Source organism: Mesoplodon mirus (genome assembly GCF_964341445.2).
Source record: "Mesoplodon mirus genome assembly, chromosome: 9".
NCBI classification, from domain to species: domain Eukaryota; kingdom Metazoa; phylum Chordata; class Mammalia; order Artiodactyla; family Ziphiidae; genus Mesoplodon; species Mesoplodon mirus.
The window spans coordinates 53,955,128-53,976,696 of record NC_138985.1 but is presented as its reverse complement, the minus strand read 5'-3'; the positions used below and the strand labels follow the sequence as shown (position 1 = coordinate 53,976,696).

The following is a 21,569-nucleotide window of genomic DNA, read 5'->3' as shown; positions in this document are numbered from 1 at the left end:
GGCGCAGTGGTTGAGAGTCCGCCTGCTGATGCAGGGAACGCGGGTTCGTGCCCCGGTCCGGGAAGATCCCACATGCTGCGGAGCGGCTGGGCCCGTGAGCCATGGCCGCTGAGCCTGCGCGTCCGGAGCCTGTGCTCCGCAACAGGAGAGGCCACAACAGTAAGAGGCCCACGTACCACAAAAAAAAAAAAAAAAAAAAAAAAAAGCTTATTTTTGAATATGCAGTTAGAAGAGAGGGAAGCAAGCCAACCTCTCTACATTGTGTTGTTGCTGTCTTGTTTTTGCAGTGGTATCAATAGTGGTTTTTGGAGGGAACCCTGTGCCTTCAGCCTATCTAAGACCAGATACCACCATCAACAAGAGGGGGAGAGGAGATGGGAAAAGGGAGGTGGACAGGTGTTAAATGTCATATTTTAAAAGTGTACGTTTTGTGTTCTTTCTAGGTACAGGATAAAAACAGATCAATGAGGAAAAAAATTATAATTAGGAAAAAACTGGAATCAAATCAAGACATAATAGCCAAATTAAGTTCTTTTAATAGATTGCATATGTCTATTCTGTATAGTTCTTTAAGCCTTAAAAAACTGTTATTGAAGATTGGAATTTTTTTTTACATGTTGCAATTAGACACGTGTCTGGATGAATTCTAATTCATGGAGCCAGCCCCTAGAAGACTACTGAATTTATTTGAAATCACTGTCATGAAGATATAAGTATATAATAGGGATTTAGTAAACAAATTCTAATTTCAAGAATATCGAATTCATGAAACTCAGCAGTCCTGTAGAATTTTGTGGTAATAAATTAGAAATTTAAGTTTTAAGTACATAAACATAATACAGTTTTCATAACTTAAAAGTAACAAATGGTTTTATTGTTTAACCAGGCTTGAAATTAATGATTTCTTCTTTACAAACTGAAAGAACTGCAGATTTTTTTGAACATGAAAACTATTTTTAGAAGAATTTTTAAAATATCACAAATAAGTTAGTACATATTTCTAATGCAGTACTGTGTTTTTTAAAGAAGGCATTTTAAATTTTGCCAAATATGCATCAGTAGTAACCTTTAAAATACAGCATTAAATACAATAAGATACATAAAAATACTTTATCAGAATTCCTTTGGAACCTTAGCCACCTCTTATATTTCATTCAGTTTTCTCAAACTCACTGTGACTACATAGAACCTGGTAAAATCTCTTCTCTGCAGAAATCCTGTCCAAACTTTACAATAGAGCTGTGACTGTTGATGTCTCCGTAAGCCTTTTTCTTCAGCCTCTACCTTTCACCCACTTCTAAGTGCTATTAATAAACTTATTTCCTTTTACCAATCATAGTGCATCCTCTTTAGCTTCCTTTATTTATCCCATAGTTTCATCAGAAACTTGTATTTCTGAAACCGTGTGCCACCCTCCTCATGACGAGGCCACATTTGCTGTAATGTGTCAGTCAAACAGTAGCTATTTCATAAGGGCCTACCATGTACACACTGGGTGCCAGCTACTGTACTAGGTGCTGGGGATATTGTAGCAAATAAGCATGTCATTGTCCTGGTGGAGCTGACAGTCTAGTGGAAACAACAACTGTTAAACAAGTAAGTGCAAATAATTAAATGACTGAGAATGTGGGGAGTGCTTTGGAGAATGAGAATAAATGGGAGCATGTGAAGGGGGCATGGGTTCTGCTGGGTCGTGAGGTAGTGAGATGTGAAGGTAGAGTACGTATTAGCTGGTTGAGGTCTAGGTTGAGGAATATTGCAGGCAAAGGGTGATTCTTCCTCTTCCCATCATCACTTTTCACCTTGTCATCAAGTAAATTCTCATACTTTTTAGCCATGTCATCTGCTCATTCTCACCGGGGCACTCCTTTCTTCTTAATGGGTTTCTGCCCTTACACTTTTCTGATTTTGTGCCGTCAACCTATTTTGGAGCTCCTGACGTCAGTGTCCCCTCGTTGTTAGATTAGGATCTACCAGTGGTGGGCTCTCAAAGTCTGATTTGTCCACTGACTCCTACCCTCTTACTCTCTTCTTCTTTTCCTTCTCTTAACTTCTCGGGTTTGGTGGGATTCCTGTGGGAAGAAAATTCAAGCCAGCAGTGGGGACCTTAGAATTTATTTGTTGATATTGATCTTGTCCACCCAAAGCCTGGATTTCATTGTCAGCTACCTCCCCGCCCCATCCTAGCGACATCAAGGCTTAAGGGGCTTGAAACATATCTCTTCCTAAGAGGAAGTTTAGGTGTTTTGCATTAGATGTTTAAAAGATAGGCATATTAGCTCTGAAGTTTTGCATGACCTATAATTGTGCTTCATCTGTTTATCTAGTACTTTATATTTTAGATTTCTTGATTCAAGTTATTCAAAAATTTCAATTTTTATGACCAGCAGTTGAGATTTTTTTTAAAAAGTATAGCATGTTGATATTCAGTATTGTTACCACGGTGTTGTTACCTGGTAATGTATGTACAAGTAAGTTTGCAGGTATACATCGACAGAAACAACATTATTGTACTAGTACAGAGTAGTACAAAGTACAAAGTGTGTTCAAACTGTTTCTTGTAGCCAGGCCCTTTATTGAGCCATAACGAATTCTGTAGCAGAAAGAAAGAAAACACACGTTTTGCTTCACTTGTTTTTTCTTTTTTTCTTTAAATATACATATGTATTTAAATAACAACATAAATATGGAATAAATACTAATTATAACATCTGTATGTAAACACTTAATTAGAACAAAACTAAAATAAATTGTAAAATGTAGTATTGACCAGCAGTAGACTTATCTTTAACTTCTACCATTTTATTGCTCTAAATAGAGAATAGCACATCTTATTTTTAAAATTTTTATATTTAATTATGGTAAAATACACATAAGTTTTACCATCTTAACCATTTTTAAATGTACAGTTCAGTTTTGTTAAGTACATTCACAACGTTGTAAGTCAGTCTCTAGAACTCTGATATTGCAAAACTCAAACTCTCTACCTACCTATTAAACAACAGCTCTCCACTTCCTCTTCCCTCCAGCCCCTGGCAACCACCATTCTACTTTCTATCTCTATGAATTTGACTATTCTAGACATTCATGTAAAAGTAATCATAACAGTATGTATCTTTTGTGATTGACATTTTACTTGACACAATGCCTTCAAGGTTTATCCATGTTGTAGCATTATGTCAGAATTTCCTTCCTTGAAAGGCTGAATAATACTCCATTGTATGTATTCATATACCACATTTTGTTTATCCACTTATCTGTTGATGGACACTTGGGTTGCTTCCGCATTTTGACTCTTGTGAAAGATGCCGCTATGAACATGGTGTGCAAATATTTCAAGACCCTGCTTTCGGTTCTTTTGGGAACGTATTGGGCCCCAACTTTAGCACAGAGATATATATGTACTCTCTAAATATTTAAACAATGTGAGAGGGAAGGAGAAAAGGAGGGAGGGCACAGTCATTCCCCAAATTAGGCAGATGATAATCTGTCAGCCATGTAAATTTATCTCAGTCAGTTTATCTCATTGTTTCTCAAAGTATTGTTTGTGAATCAACTACATTAGAATCTCCTGGAATGCTTACTAAAAATTTAGATTTTTAGGCCCTTCACTAAGCTTCGCAAGTCTGAATCTCCTGTGAGAATCAGGAATTTGCACCTCAGGTGATTTTTACACATACTGAAATGTGAGGTGCAGTGCCCCACTGGCAAGGAGATGTCTCATAATTTACTTGTTGATGCATATGAAGGCCCTGCTCTCTGCTACTTTCAGCCCCTGCTTTCCCTTAAGGCACATTCATCCCAGGCTAGCCCATGATCCACTCTCTTTTCCATTCTGTCTGTATATCATAGCCCAACTAAAAGTTCCATAAATATAACAAAGGATGGCCAGGCCTGAGTTTGCAATCCTCAGCTTTCACCCGGGCCCAGTCAGGGTCCTTCCTCCTCAGGAGGCTAATTGGTGATTCACTGTTGCTCTTTACCTGCTTCTAGTTAGTAGACCAGTGAACAGATTAGGACTTTCTCCCTCAGACCTTGTGGTGTTTAGTTTTACCTGAGTTCTTAAAGGGACCAAATCTCTTGTCCTATATAAGCATTTTAAGTATGACATATTGTGACCCTCAGGACAGTAATGTCACACATTTATATTGTATAACTAAATGAGAAGTGTGACGTCTTCAGTAAAGCCAACCAGCCTCTTCTGCATTTTGAAAGCAAACTCTTTGTCTTCATCTAGTAATCACATCGTGCCACCTCATCACATCCACCATGTGTGGCTTTGCTTCTAGTTGTGATTTGCAAGTGATTTATTTTTTTATTATCAACTTTTCTTCAAGTAATATTGGTATTTTTAGAAATATTCTCTTCAAACTTTTGTGTGATACAAGAGCATGTTGATATATTTGACTTCCATTAAAAGTAATGATACTGACTGTTACATACTTTATTTTTAATGAAAGGACCTGGAGGGAAGAAAAGCCCTAATATGAAGCTTGTTTTTGTTACAGCTGGCCACTTTTTCCACAGTGTGCTTCATTCAGATTTCTATTCCTTAGTTGATTTGGTACTCCCATAATTTTCAGTTTTTGGCTAATTTTTACAACCAGTTTTTGTGATTTCCATTTTCTTGGCTGAAATCCCCTCTAGAATGTAAATGCTGTGAGGGCAGGAATGGTATTGCTATAGTTCATATGGTGCCCAGCATGATAATATGGCACATAAATAGGTATTTAACATATATTTGTTGAATGAATGAAACAACGTGAAGCTGATTGTAATGTTTCATATACTGCTTTTATTGTTTCTGCTAGAAATTTTCTTTGCAGTTTTCTGTTACACTACAACTCTTTGATCAATGTAAGAACTCAGTTTCAAGAGATTGACAGCTTACCTACCTAATATCTCTGATTAGACCAACTGATGCTATAGGTTGAAACACACATTTGCTCTCATGGGGTCACTTATTTTTCTGTGTGGAAAACTGACTGAGCAGAACTCCTGACACCAACAAGTAATTCTACAGGTTTATTCTATTGGTTAGAAAGGAGACCGGACACTCTTGAGTGTGAGTGACTTGATGCCAGTGATCTCCAGCCTAGTTTGCATTATTGGTGATGGATCAATGCCATCATCTTCACCTACAACAGGCAGAACATTTGAGTCTTTGTTTCAGGATACCAGATAAACTGGTAGAGTGAGCCTTTTTTTTTTTTTTTTCTATTTACAGATTTATGTTTCAAACCATACGCACTGAAAATCCTTTTTGTGTCAGTCCTGTTTGTTTGCAACAGGGCCTATAGAACCTGTCAGTGGACTGCTCAGAGGCGCCCTTTGTGTAGAGCTTTCTTTCAGCATCATTTTGGGATTCAGGGTCAGGAATGATCAGCCCAACGTACTCTTGCAGTATGTAAATTTACTCTGATTTAAGAAAGCTATTAACAAAAAACCTTTGAATGCATATTTGTACAGCGTGATACAATACTGTACAAATGTACAAGTACAAAGTTAATTTGGCCTTTTGAGTTTCTAGTCTTCCAGCCTAAAAGAATGCCTGGGCTTAACTGTTTAACATAGTGTTAAATACTTAATTGATGTTTTGGGGTTGCTTAAAATCTTCCAGAAAAATTTTTACTCATAGCTACAAAGTGACAAGACTCAGAACTAAAGAAATCTGTGGAATCCTAGGACTAGTTAATTAAGAGCAGGCCAGGAGGACTGATCAGTGAGTCTGACTTCAGTTGGATTTGCTGGTATTCTTACTTCTGTGAGTCAGTGCCTTTAAGTATCCAGTGTGACCCTAAGCTTTCAGTGCAGTAAGCAAAGTTTTAGCTGTATGATTTTTAGGAGCAGTCATAATATTGAAATCTAACATGATGCCTAAAAGTTGTATATAAATACGAGTTAAAATTAAAATCCACACTGATATCTTATAAAATACATTGCCTGTTTTACCGAACCCTTAATTTTAATTTTTCTTCATGTTTTAACAACCATTTATAATTCTTTTTATAAGCTCTTAGTGAGTGTGTGTGTAGAATTATCTTTCTCATTGTCCCTCTCCCACATACAGTTGAATCAACAGATGTTTACTTGAGTATTCACTTCATTATCAGAATGATGCCAGTGTGTTAGTTGTAAGCATCCTTAACGAATTTGGGTATAATAATCTTGGTATGCTAATTTAATATGTTCTTGGTGCCATTTTCATTTGTTTTTCTTTCATTCCTAGTCAGCTCGAACGTTTTCCTCCATTTGTTTGCTGACTGCACTCCTCCCTCTATGGCTTAGGTGTTCCTATTCTTGGCTTATTTTCTTGTGGGGTCACAGTTGTCTTCAGAATCCTGGCCTGACAGCAGCAGGCTCCTGGGCAGGGCATGTCTTCATCAATTAGTACTTTGGCTTTCTCTTTATCTCTCCTTTCTTCATAATAGTGGAAAACGGGGAGCAAGTGCACAGTATTAGAAAAAGTGGAAGGGAAAATGCAACTGAACTGGAGGAGACTTAAATGTAAAGCGTGTGAAACTGAGTTGGATAACTTCACTCAAGTTTTGATAAGTAATGGGAAGCTGCATGGTATTATGTGATGATTTGGCATTGTCAGCAGACTTGGATTCCAACACCAGGTCTGCCATTCTTAAAAGGATATAACAAAGCCTACCTCACAACCCTGCCACGGGCACTAAATGAGATAGTGGGAGAGGGCTTCTTCTTTCACCTCTGCTATGCTGAAGATCATGGCAATCGCTACTCACAAGGGCAGAGCAGCAGTTGACACCAACACCTGACAAAATGTTTATCTTGCCCCAGCTTCCCTCCCTTCTTCTCTGCAATTAGTGTTTAACATGTTTTCTCATTTAATCTGTATAATAGCTTTATTATGTATCATGATTCCCATTTTTCAGATGAGGAAATTGAGGGTCTGAGAAGTTAAGTAACTTGCACAAGGTCATGGATTTGGTAAAGGATTTGGGTTTTGTTCTATCATTTCCAAAGCCATTCTCTTGCCGCAGTGCCAGGCCGCCTTGGATAATGAGTGTGTGACTGAAGAATGAAAAGGAGTTAATGGAGGGGCCATTCCACTGTTCTTTCCACTACTTCACTTGGTGAATGACTAATAAGCAAACACTCCCAGAGGGTATTTGCATTTTAAAAGAGGAGCTCATTAACCCTAATGAATCTCTAATTGGTAGAATTTGTGGGGGAGATATTTCTGAGCACTGGGGGTTTCTCCTGTGTCTTCAAGGTGTCTGGCTATCCTTTTCTCCTCTGCAGATTATCAGCTATTCTGGAATCAGAATCATGTAGTAGAATGCAGTCCATTCTGCAAGTCTGCCCCAAATGCAATTAAATGAATTAACAGGGAGTTGTGAAAAGAATCATCTAAAGGAAAATAAGTGTGAGTTAACATTGTATAAAATGAATGTTCAAGAGCTAAATAACACATTTGGCAATGTTGAGGGTCTTCTTAAAAGTCTGGTAAAAATAATATATTTCATATTCAGTTTTAACTTCAGAAATGTTCTATCAGCATTTCCCACAGTGTGTCACTCTGCAAGATGTTTAATAGGTATCCAGTGAATAAAGTGGCTTTATAGTAAAAAACATTGGGAAAACATTTTTTTACTTTCTTTACTGAAGAGTTTCTCAGAGCCTTTAATATGTTACAGTGCATTGGAAATCAGTTGGAAGGGAATGCATTCTGTAGCTTTTTCTCATACTTTTGACCACAGAAATATTTTTTCCATGCAAACCCCTTGAAACTAGTGTTTTGTAGACTGCATTCTCAGATATGAAGTTCTAGATAATTCCTCTCCAATAAAAGAAAGAAAACAGATTTCTGTATTCACAGCTTTTCATACGTAGGCAGGCTCCAATTCTGTCCATACCAGCCCATTCCCAGTCTTGTTGGACTCTAGGGCATTCCAATAATAACACCCTTCTTACCCAGATAAGATCTGGCCAATTTAGTAAAAAAAAAAAAACAAAACCAAAAAACAGATGGAGACCAAATTCTCATCTTTATTGCCTATAAAGCTAGTGTTGAAGAATGTGGCTTCCATCAAGGAGCAGATGGGTTTCCTAATCTGAACCCCAGAATTAGATTGAACTCCATCCTGTTACAGGATCTTCTGGGCTGGGGCAGGCTTCCCCAAGTGGGAGGAGGCCCCTGTGGAGGGTCAGAGCAGACAGAGCCCAGTTCTCTCTGGTCCTCCCCACGAGAAGGGGGAGGGGAGAACCATGTGCAGCTGAGTCTTTCCAGATCACCAACCCAGGGATTGGAGAGTGGACGGAGGCTGGGTTGAATGTTTCTAGAGTTTCCTCCACATCGAAGGAGGCCTAAGGAGTGAAGGTGCTCCCTTACTCACCGATCACCCCTCCCCAAAACAAATCTCCTCCGGGGGATCCAAACAGGCATTCAGGTTCCCCCTCCCATCACTGAGGGTTTTTGCTCTTTTCACTTTCCCTTGTACCTGGTGCTCACTCTTCATCACTTTTCTCCTCTCCCTCGACCAAATTCACCCAGTAGAATGGGATCACGATCATACGCTAATGATGTCCCTTTCTCATTTCCTCATGTAACATAATTCAGCTTTTTATCCTATAAAAGTTGGAGTATATATATTCTCTAAAACAGGGATCTGGAAACTACAGCCTGACTCAAATTGTTTTTGTAAACAAAATTTTATTGGAACACAGCCACATGCATTGGTTTGTATATTATCTATGGCTGCTCCTGGCTACAATGATAGAGTCGAGAAGTTGTATCAGAGACAATATGGCCCACAGAGCCTAAAATGTTTACTATGTAGCCCCACTAATCTAAGATACAGATGAATTTCACTTCAGTCCTTTAAATTCTAAAAGAGCTTCATTAGTATGCATATACGTCCTTTTCTTGTTTACTCACTCTAAATAAACCAAGAAAGTTGCATAGCTGTAGTTTAAGAGGGATTTTGCCTCTTACAAAACTGTTTCCAGCCTTCAAACTTATGGGAAAGTATCAAGGGGACCGTGTGTGTGCCTCGGAAGGACCAGAAGGAAGGACAGAGGCTTGTTCTGATCAGGAGTATTTGGCATTATCAGCGGAAAGGGAAGAGACCAGATAACCCATGGGGCCTATGGAAGAAAAATGGAGTAGAGAGAAGTGTTAGGGGGGCCCGTGGGGTTGGACCAGGTTTCAGAGCCCTGGGCTCTTCTTCGCACTGATCCCCAGTTTAGGGGCTCGATTCTCCCCCCCTCAGCCACCATCCGTTGGAACCTTCCACCGGACCACACAGTCCCCCCAAGATATGTCAGGAGACTGCACTCTGCTCCCACTATGGCTGACTTCTACTTGGGAGACTTTAGGCAAGTCCCTGAGTATCTCTGCCGACAGTAAACTGGGGGAGGAGGGAAACGGGGAGGATGTCTTGCTGCGCCGTAGTGAGAATCAATTGTGGTGTTATAAACAAGACATTATGAAATGTAAATACTGTGAACATTTTTATTGTTTCTTTTCATTTTTTATCAAAGTATAGTTGATTTACAATGCGCCTATCTCTGCTGTACAGCAAAGTAACTCAGTTATACACATATAGACATTCTTTTTTTGTGTTCTTTTCCATTAGAGTTTGTCCCAGGAGATTGGATATAGTTCCCTATGCTATGCAGTAGAATCTTGTTGTTTATCCATTCTACATGTAATAGTTTGCATCTATTTTGTTGTTTTTGTGCTTCCTTTTAAACAGCTGACTTGCAAATGAAATTTTTGAATCTATACAGCACATAAATTAGAATTAACTGATGTCTGAAAACTAAAGTACCTTATTTCACGTTCATCACATGCATCTTTATTTATTGTTGAAGTATCTAACTTTCATGTGGGTTATAACAAGTTAGAGAAAATAATTGAATTTTTACCATGATCAAATAATTCTTCAGTGGGAGGAAAAAACCTTCAAAAGTTATATTTCACTGCGACCTGTTCTTTTCTGTTTGTTGTTTGTGTAGTTTTCATTTTGTGCCTTTGTTTATGGAGAATCATCTCGCAGATGGCATTTTTCCTTGTAATCAGTTATTGTTCTGAGTCATCGACAGATATGGCATTCCAGGAAATAGTGATTGTACAGTTGCTTCCAGGCAGATGTGTTGTGTGATGTCAAGAATACTGGCTGATAACCTTTCTGGTTATTCAAGCAGTAGGGAGAAATGGAGAAAGTGTGGTACAGATACACACCTTGGAATCGGAAACTGGCAAAGGAAGCACAGACTTTGTGCTGAATGATTTCAGCCAAATAGTGTTTGTATGGCTAGGAGATGGCCCAATAATCATTTTAAAAGGTGAAAAAAAATCTTTCTTGAGTAAATGACCTTTCATATTGGATGCCACATACTTCCGTATCAACCTCAGGCATGTGAGTTATTAAACACACCTGACCTCGATATACAGAAACTTGCATTACCTTGGCTGCTCATGCTGTTGTGGTCTCAGTGGTCTCATTGCCTTTACCCAAGCAAACTAAACAACTTGTGCATTGGTTTTGCTATCTGTAAACTGAGGGTTGGTTAGCTTATCGCTAACTTTCAGAGACAAGGGGGATTTCTGAAAATAAGACTCTTCCTGATGTGCAAATAAATGGTCAGTTTATTTATTTATTTATTTTCTTTTTGCTGTATGCGGGCCTCTCACTGTTGTGGCCTCTCCCGTTGCGGAGCACAGGCTCCGGACGCGCAGGCTCAGCGGCCATGGCTCACGGGCCCAGCCGCTCCGCGGCACATGGGATCCTCCCAGACCGGGGCACGAACCCGCATCCCCTGCATCGGCAGGCGGACTCTCAACCACTGCGCCACCAGGGAGGCCCTAAATGGTCAGTTTAAACAATGAGTTTAAAAAATCAAAATTGTTGTTTGACATCCTGGGTCATGAATGTAAGTTGACATAATTTTTCACTTAACAACTGTTAACTCTATTATCCTATAGATGTAATTTAAAAGTTCCTAATGCTTTTGTTTCAGTATGATTCTTTTAAAAAATCATTAACTGTTTCTAAAATCTAACAAGTTATGCTCCACATACAGATCACTAATAACAATACATCATAATGGTATTTAATAAATTTGCCTTTTAAGTTTCACAAATGTGTTTTAGAGGAAAAACACTAACCGTATGCTCAAATAAAGCTTTTATTACATACCATCTAGTATTACACAGTTTTATAGACTAGAAACTATGAATAGAAGTTCACTAATTTACTCAGCTAGCATTTATGGAACGCCTACTGTGTGCTGGGTTCCACCCAATAGTAATAATGCTGTATTACTTAGCTGAGAACACAACTTGTAGGCTGGAATATGCATGATGTGCTTGGATTTTAAACATTTAGGGGATTTCCTTTATCTTTTAAGTAAATAAACTACCAACTGAATTCTTGCTTTGTGGTTTTAGAATTTAACAGAATTTTATTTAATTCTTTAAAATTTTCACAGGGCCCTTTCTTGACTATAGCCATTGGTAAACTTAACTTTTGTGTTTCACTATGGAAAATTTAAGCCCAGCCCAGACTTTCATACTTTGTTACCTCCAATGAAGACTGTGACCTTCCCTATGTTAACAAATTCCTAACCTTTAGTGTCAGCCAAGTCATTATATATGAATTTTGTAATCTTCCCTGTTGTAGACATTCCTGACCTGGCTTAATTTTATGGGAAGAGCAGTTTACAAATTACTAAATTAACCTCTCATTATGCTTTTAAGAAGTACGCTGATTGTTTCTTTACCTACCATGTGTTAATCACAGGTTATTAATTAATAAATTATAATAGGACACTAATACATTAAATTATGCCTGTACTTAACTAACTATATTTCTGTCTGTCCTATGTCCTTAGAGGCAGCCTAGTCACTAACTTTGTTTAGTAATATAACCCTCCCAGGCACCACCTGTAGGAATCAAACTATTAACTGAATGCTAATCTATGAATTTGTTCATTGTTCTTTCCTGCTGTAAAAATTGTTTGACATATGGTTAATTACTACATGCAAACATATATATCTACTCTGAGGCAAATCCACAGAGACACAAATAAACACTTACAAAGAGTAAACCTTATTAAAAAACTAATTTGAAGGACAGTTATTCATATTATAAAGACTTTTTTTTTTTTTTTTTTTTTTTTCCTCTCCCATTGCGGAGCACAGGCTCCGGACGCACAGGTTCAGCGGCCGTGGCTCACGGGCCCAGCCGCTCTGCGGCATGTGGGATCTTCCCAGACCGGGGCACGAACCCGTGTCCCCGGCATCGGCAGGCAGACTCTCAACCACTGTGCCACCAGGGAAGCCCATATAAAGACTTTTTTTAAAGACTTTTAATGTTTGAAAATAATTTGCTTTATCTTCAAATTATAAGTTTTCCTAGTTTATTTGAAGTATGACTTGATTTACAAAATATAAATTCACTTGATTTTTCCAGAGTAAACCTATATAAAGCAGGATACATTTCTGGTTTAGATTGTATATCTATGGATTTACAGATGATTTCTGTGACCTTTATAAAATTACTGTTCTTAAATATTAACTTGTTTACTTTGTAACAAAGGAAGTAGTAATTGCTTCCACAATGTGAAACACGCAAAAGATATTTCAAATAAATAGTAGACAGTTTGGCACAGTGGTATGGTAAAGTTTTATTTTTTTCTTTTGCTTCATAGGAGATACAGCTCATGAGCAAAGAGTGGCAGCAAGAGGCAAAACTTCAGACATAGAAGGCAATGAGACTTTGGAGGTAAGTGAAACTCAATGAGTCCTTTTGGGGTAAAACCGAATAAGTCAATGTGATTATGTATACCTCTGAGGATAAATAGTAACTTCCACTCTTGCTATGCAAATAGGTGCCTAGGTATCAGGAGAACAGGTGATCTGCTGAAAATCAGGGTATGGCAGGCAGGAGCGACTTCCTAAGTACTAAGCTTTTCCCAGTGCTGGTAATGGAAACTCTCTGTTGGAAAAAGAGCAATAGAACACTGAAGTTAAAACATTTGAATTATTTTTACTTGACAGATTATTTTCTATTACATTTGAATAAATAGGTAATGTAAGAACCTATAGAGAAAGGTTTGAAAATAATTTATTCAGAACTGTCTTACATTAGCAGTTCCACCATCAAAGTACACTCCTTGACATTGTTTGGTAAAAAGACTAAGGCTTTTGTTCTTTTCCACCTGAGAAAATTATATGCTCTTTGTGGGTACGTGAAAGTGTAGTTCACCTACTTTCATATTCTGTGTAGAAACATACTAAGCTTATTTAATCACTGAAATAGTCATTTTTAAGACTTTGGGGGAATGTTAACTATTAGAGTGGAAGAGATATCCATGGATTTTGAAACCTTCTATGTGGTGACACACCTCTACTTATATTCTACATGTAGAACGTGAGGGTATTGCATACGACTGGAGTGACATCAGGGAACCTGACCTGTTTGATTTATCACCGTATCCGCAAAGCCTAGCACAGAACAGGAAGTCAAAAAAATTTGTTCAATGAATGAATGAATACAATCATGAGTTATAAATAGAGAGTAATATTCATCTTAAGAAGAGAGATTTTTTGTATTTATATTTTCCACAGTGAGTAAATTATTTTATAATCAAGAGAAAAACATTTAAAGAAGTTACATGGGAAGTAAATTGATGTAGAAGAAGAAAAGAGCCATCTTTCCCATAAAACTGTACATTGTTTTTTTTTGTTAATGCATGCAACAAATATTTATTAATCACTGACTGTATTCAATGCACTGTGCAAGGGGCTGAGTATATAGTACTGAGAAAAAAGACACAAGGACAAAGAAAAATTTCCTGTCTGTATGTTGAAGCATCTTGATCTCTTTTATTTATTCAAATATTTATTGAGTTCTGAACATAAGTAGCATCTTTGATAGGAAATAAAGATTGATATATTTGAGCTTTAGGAAAGAACCACCAAGATGGTTTAGAAATCATCCGTGATTACTTGAATTTAACTGCTTGGTTATGTATGTGATTCAGTGGAAATGTCTGCGGAACTCAATTATTTTTCAATGTCGATTTATTGATAGGAAGAATTCCAAGATTAATTTTGAAGGAAAGAAACTTTTGAGAATAGATCCTCAGAGATTTGAAACGAGCTCATTATTGTGCTACTTCCTAGTCTCTCCACTATACAATCAATTCTTAACCATTAAGACTGGATTTTTATACTCATGGTATAACAGATAAAAGTGCCTTCTCTCTGAATAGTTGCTGGGGATTGGGAAGACACCAGTTGCTGTCAGAGGGTTAGGTCACAGTACAAGAGGGTAATACTAAAATACTTTTAGAGGCTAGTGTGATTCACCACAGAAAAGCCAACTAATCACTTATCCCCACCTTAAGTGTCCAAAATGGAATTTATTACTCCTTGCTTTAAAAATTGAAAACCACAAACATTGCTTCATGTTTCCTACCCCTGCCCCCCCATAATCTACCTTGATGGGTCAAGATGAGTCTTATCTAGTCTCATGGTTTTAAAATCGTTGAAGAGTCTGATGACTCCCAGAGTATATCTCCACATAGGCCTCTCCCCAGACCTGTAGACTGTATCCAGCTGTCTACCTGCCATTTCACTTACAAGTTTCTAAACAGTTCGGCCTTTACTTGAGCAAAGAAGAACTATTGATTTCTGACCCCACCACCCTGAAGCTTCTCTCTGCTCAAGTTTTCACCATCACTGTTTAATAACACCACCCTTTATATAGTGGTTTAGAATCACACCCCCTGAGGTACCCCTGGTTCCTTTCTTTCCCTCACAGTCTACATGCAGTTCCACCCGTAAGTGCTATCACCTCTCCCTCTATATCCAGACTCTGACCCCTTCTCAACATGGGCACTGCTAGGAATTTCAGCCACCACTTTCGCCCAGACTCTCTGCCTCCATTCTTCCCCCTTAAGTCCGTTCTCTTCACAGCCCGCAGAAATTGAATCAGATCACATCACTCCTTGGCTTCAAACGTGCTGGCTGCCCACTGTAACTGGAACCACTGCTAAGCTCTTTACGGTGGGCTACAAGGAGCTCCATGTGCTCTCAGACTTCATTTCTCTTCATACCCCAAACCCCATCCCCGTCCACCAGCTGCCTTTCTGTCCCTTGATCATGTTAAGCTCTTTCCTAGCTCAGCCTTTTCATTTGCTACCCCTTCTTTACTGGAGCCTCACTTGCCTGCCTCCTTATCATTCAGGTCTTAGTTCAAGTGTCAGTCTTCGTGAGGACCTCAGCTAAAGCATCTCTTCCCCCAGTCACTCTCATGTAACCCTGTTTATTTTCTCCATCAAGGTTATCACTATTTCAGATTATCCACTTGTTTACTGTCTGCCTCTCCTGACTACAGTGAAAATAGACTGTGGGTCTAGAATAATGTCTGGAACATAGAAGGTGCTCAATAAACAGCTGTTAAGTGATAATCTAGATTTCACTGAATGTCATCATCTGTCTTGGCAAATTAAAGGCCTAAAAATGTCATTTGACTCATTCTTCTCAGCCCCCCTTTATCAAATCTATCATCAAGTCCTGTTGATTCTTGATGTTGATGTTCTTCTTGATTCAAATATCTTCCAAATCTGGTTCCTCATACTCCATCCTCATCTGTCCACTTGACTGTTAGTAGACAAGCAGCTTCTTTCCCAAATCCCTTTCTGAAAAAGAACAGCAGGGTTTTTGTTTTGTTTTGTTTTTAGTTCAGGCCCCCAAATGCCTTGAAATCTACAGAATAAATCTTAAAACCAAAACCCTTTTCAAGTGACACCTTCGTTGTGAACTCTTTTCCCTGCTGTCCCAGCCAGAGATAACCCCAGTGTCCTTTTACTACTTGTGTTGTCTTTTATGACTTCACTATACTGTGAGTTCCTGGAAGGTGGAGACTCCACCTTCTTTACCGTTACAGCCTCTGCACAGACACATATGATGTGACATAGGTGCCCAGTCAATGATTTCTAGATGGATACATGAATAATAAGTGGTCTTCTGCAAATGCTGTCTTATGAGTCAATCTCTTCATTTAGTTCTGTTTTCCATCTTACATTATCAACACACAGTTATTTTTTTCTCACTGTAAAAAAAAAATGTTTTTCTTATATTTCTTAGGAGTTACCCATAAAAAAAATCTGTTAATTTAGATTATTTTTGACACTCAATACATTAACAAGGCAAAGTATAATGATTTCAGTTGATTTTTTGAAAGACATACATCTGATTAAAACATTGTAACTATTGTACCTAATAGGAAAGTCTCATTATTTTCATTTTTAATGGCTATACAACAAATGTTAGAATATTATTTATAACAAAAACATATTTGGTCAGTTAGTGTGGGTTCCATAGAGCTTCAAAATAACCTTCTTAATTACCAAAACATAAGTTGTTTTTCTAAAGACCCTTTGGAGAAGGTAGATTTTAGTATCCCCAAAAAGTTTTTTTGGTGAATTCAGATAAACATGTAGATTGCCTACTATTTTCGAGGAATTGTTGGACATGGGGCGGAGAGGATATGAAGATATGTAAGACTCCGTGATTCTAACTTATAGAACCTGACATTCTCAATCTATTCATGAAAATTAGAAAACTCCACACGTCATTATAATATAAAGTGGAATAAATAAGTTTCTTAAATTCCATAACTACAAAGATAACTGAGACTTTAGTGGAGGAAGAAATATCATTAGGGAGAATCAAGCAAGGCTTCATGTATTAGGTAAGCTTTGAACCATGAAAAAATTTTTTTTACTATTTATACAATTAATTTTATATGATTAATATAAATTCCTGTGAAATGAAATCCCTCATTAAAAACATTTTAGACATACAGAAGCAAATCATGGTATGAAACTACTTTCCCCACATGTATCTCAATGACAGGTAATAAAATATTTTTTAAAATGAATGGAACTTGGCCTGTGCTATACTGTAGTTTTAAATGGCAGTTAAAATATTTTGTCGTAGATAGCTAGTGGGAAGCAGCCTCATAGCACAGGGAGATCAGCTCGGTGCTTTGTGACCGCCTGGAGGGGTGGAATAGGGAGGATGGGAGGGAGATGCAAGAGGGAGGAGATATGGGGATATATGTTTATGTATAGCTGATTCACTTTGTTATAAAGCATAAACTTACACACCATTGTAAAGCAATTATACTCCAATAAACATGTTAAAAATGTATATATATATTTTGTTAAGTAGTTTATGATGTTTTCCCTTACACTTTATAGCCCAAGTATACTTCAAAACTGTGTTGCCTCTCCAAGTACAGCTGTCTCACAGACATCATGGAAATTCTAACATCTAGATGAAATATAATTTGAAAAAAAGGAGGTCTGGTTTGGGCATCAAATAAGTTACATTTTACAAAGTTGGAGTATAACTTATGTTAATACACAAAAGACTCTATGAAAAGCAGCATATTTTTTTGTATAAGTAATTAGTGGGACTTTTTACTTCAAGAAACTGAAAATAATATAGCATTCATTCCAGGAAATCATAATTTCTTAAGTACATTTTTCTCTTCTTTAATCCCCCTCTCTAAATATTTCAGGGTTTCTATTAATGATGACTTTAATTATTTACTACTGTTTGTACCTTAGCTTTCCCTGTATATGATCCTAAAGTATCATTACCTAAAATAGGGTAACTTAAGGAAACACTGAACTATTTAGTCATCAAATGTGGTTTCTCCCAGGTTGTGCTTTCGTCTTATGTTTTAATTGCCATTGGTAGCTCAACAGAATTCACCATGTTTTTGGTGTGTAGTGTATAAAGCTCCTGTAGGGGCCTCCCTGGTGGCGCAGTGGTTGAGAGTCCGCCTGCCGATGCAGGGGATACGGGTTCGTGCCCCGGTCTGGGAGGATCCCATATGCCGCGGAGCGGCTGGGCCCGTGAGCCATGGCCGCTGGGCCTGCGCGTCCGGAGCCTGTGCTCCGCAACGGGGGAGGCCACAGCAGTGAGAGGCCCGCGTACCGCAAAAAAAAAAAAAAAAAAAAAAAGCTCCTGTAAACCGTGTTTGGGCTTATTAAAGTCATTAGACTCTAGTACTTGGGGAAAAAGTGATAATTTGGAACTAATTATCCAATTGTAAGTTTATCTTCCTCCTTCTGTTCCTTCTTTTTTTCTTGTTGCCTTTCTGGGTAAATTTTGGTAGTGAGTTGTAATGACATTACAACTACTTATTGCTCTCTGCTACTGTAGGAGCCTGGTTATTTACAGCTCAGGGGAATAAACCTACAGATTAATGGGGGGCCTGGTTTTGAATTTTTGTCATTATGATTCATCTCTTCAGGGAATTAACGTTACAAGTAAGTAAGTAGTCATTCTTTTCTAATCTTCAGTCGTGGAAAGTGTTTTATATTGTGAAAACTGGAGCCATATTAGCTACTAATTTACTAGTGGACCTATTGCTTTTTGGTCTGTAGGTGTACTTTGAGAGCTATGAATATGGAAATATCAGTTTTTTAATATAATTATATCCAATTTTGGTGACTATTAATTTTAACCAGTTTTAGCAGATACTTCTAGATTGTTTGTTGAACTTAAATTTCTTTTATTTGTACTACAAAAAGTATTTTTAAATTTGCATTTTTGTTAGCCTCTTTATTTAATTGAAATATATTTGACATACAATATTATATTAGCTTCATGTGTACAACATAGTGATTCAACATTTGTATGCATTGCAAAATGATCACCACAGTAAGTCTAGTTAACCATCTGTCACTATACAAAGTTAATACAGTATTATTGACTGTATTCCCCATGCTGTACATTACATTCTCATGACTTATAACTGGAAGTTTGTATTTGTATAACTGAAATTTGCATTTATTTTTGGTCTCAAAGATAGAGGAATATGTTTATTTATTTAGTTCACTAGCTTAAAGATAACAAAATACAAAAACAAGCCAATAAAAAACTCCCTACAAAACCACAATTCCATTTGTATATTTGTTTTGAATGACAGCTAATTCACATATGCATATGGAGACGTATAAAATAATAACTAACAGATGGTATAGCTGCAAAGTAGGATTTATAAAGATTATTATCAGCTGGTGGTATTGAGATACTGTGGTTATACTGACAGAAGACACAAAAATTACTTATAATAATAAACTGTGACACTAATAATCTCCCAACTTCTGTTAAACAAAGTAGCTTATTGCGTGTTTAATATAAATTTTTTAATGAAGATCTAAAATAATCTTACAGCCAATTTGTACTAGGAAATTTAATAGCAGTTGCAAAAACAGTAAGGTAGTAGCAGCAGCAACAAAGTGTTTGCTAAGATTGTTAAGTGCATAATATTAGAATCCCTGGAAAGTACAGTAAAGATATGGGGGACTTTGTTTATTCATGTCATTTGAAGCACACATCTCAATCTAGTACACAGTATTTGTAATTTCTTATTTGCATATTTGTAAATTGTTGAGTTACATGTGAAATTCATAGTTGAGTAATTTAGGGAACAAAAATTGATTTTTTTAAAAAGATATAGAATGAATACATATGAATGAAATGTTCACTTTTCTTTTAATGTGTTTTTGAACTTCCTTTATGTCTTTTAACAAAGCTATAGGAGCCTTCAGACTCGGTAGGGATGAATTTCCTTGTTCTTTTCTTTTATGTAGTCATTAAAATGAATGAGAATATCCTTGAACTTTGTAAATTCCATATGATGTAGACTTTGGTTACCACTCCTTAAAAGGGGGTATAAGATTATCCTATTAAAGACCTACTTGTGTGTAGAAAAGAATTGAGGTTGAGTGGTAGAGGAAAAAAGAGACTCGAGTGATTTTCAAGAATAGTTTCAAGAATAGCAAACATTCATCCACTGGCTGTCAGGATTTCGGTTTTAAGAATTTTTTAATATAATTATGGTATATAAGTTTATAAATTTAAGGTATGGGTGATCTTGGGTGGCCTCAGCCTGCGGCAGCTTGAAACAGGATTTCAGTTTCCAGCCAGAGATTGAGGTCGGGCGGCGGCAGTAAGAGCGCTGAATCTTAGCCACCAGACCACCAGGGACTAGTGGCCAGTGACAAGGCCCTGGCCCATCAGCTGTGTAGAAGCGACTTTCCACATAGAGACGGAAAGTAGTGAAGCAAGTAAAGTGTTTATTAGGAGGAAAAAGAGTACAGTACGTGTGGATAGACACACGGGTGGGCTCAGAGAGAGAGCCGCGCCCTCGTGGTAGTTTGAATCACATTTATGGGACACTTCTTCCGGGTTTCCTTTGACCAGTCATCTTGCTTTGCCTGGTTCTGAGTTCATATTTGTTATATCTCAGGGTCCTACCCTGTGTGCGTGCACATCTCTTAGCCAAGAAGGATTCTAGTGAAGAGGACTATGGTTAGTTGACATCACTTACTATGGGGTGGTGCCCCCTCCCTTTTTGACCTCCAAAGGGCCTTTCTGCGCATGTGTAGTCGGGGAGGTCTCCTTGACTTCGAGAATGAGGAATATTTGGTCTTTTATCTGGACAGGGCCCAGCCTCCTCCATCATCCTGCTTGTATGGAGTTTCTGCTATTATGGAGTTTCTGTCCACAGGGGAGAAACTGTTCAGCCTGGGGCCCATCTGTCTCTTGCCTCATGGGGGGTATAAAGATGATTATGAAACTGTTAATTCTCACAAGATATTCATAGTCCAAATACAGGTATAATGGGAATTGCTACTGAAGGCAATTTAAATTGGTACAACCATTTTTGGTAAGCATTTTTGAAAGTATCAAGAACCATAAAGACGTTAATATACTTTGACAGTAATTCCACTTTTAGGATTCTATTCTGAGAAAATAATCTTTTAAATCCACAAGAAGTTGTATGTGCAGACAGATGGCAATCCACTTAATGGAATATTTTTTAGTTTTCATAAGTGAAATTTATGATTAGCTTTCAATAAAATATGAAGACTCTTGGTTTCATAATTTCAGTGAGAAGATTTGAGGTACAAAATTATATTTACAATATGATTATTGCTATATAAAAGCTGTGCAGAAAAGTATGATGTAATACATAAAAACATTAAGAGTAGTTGCCTTTGGAATGATAAATAGGTTAAATCATACTGTCCAGTGTTCGGATTTTCCTATTTGTCTATAATGGGTATATCTTATATTTTAAATGATAGTAAGTCTGATGGTGAGGATATTGCTTATTAACAGAAGAACTATTTTGGATGGCAGTAAAAATGATGGAACAGTCTACTGAGGATGATCTTTAGGAGATATGTAGGTACTTTCCTGCCTCGGTTTATTTAAGTTTAAGATCTCTTAATTAGTTGATCACAGAGCATTACATCTGATCATGGTTTGTCAAAACATCTGTCCTCTCACCTAGGGGACTTTCCAGCAGGGAGAAGAGTGAGGTGACTTGGAGTTTATTCTTCACATATCATTGGAAATCATGTGGTCCAGCCTGTTCTCATTGATCTACCTGTCAGTGTCATTGTATCAGTTATAAAGTCATATTCCCCCTTCCCCCAAAAGGTTGTGGGTTACTGGTTTGAACATGTATTTGTCTACAAATCTTGCTTTTTCC

At 37.5% G+C, this 21,569-nt stretch overlaps 1 protein-coding gene across 2 annotated transcripts in view; it reads left to right on the top strand.

Moving 5' to 3' along the window:
* UMAD1 (UBAP1-MVB12-associated (UMA) domain containing 1) overlaps positions 1–21,569 on the top strand; it is a gene marked incomplete at its 5' end in the record, with an annotated part of 241,648 nt that overhangs the window by 152,404 nt on the left and 67,675 nt on the right. For both annotated transcript variants that reach the window (XM_082631808.1, XM_082631809.1), the window contains one exon: positions 12,688–12,761. In XM_082631808.1, the coding sequence (XP_082487934.1) occupies positions 12,688–12,761 (74 nt within the window). The remainder of the gene's footprint in view (positions 1–12,687; positions 12,762–21,569) is intronic.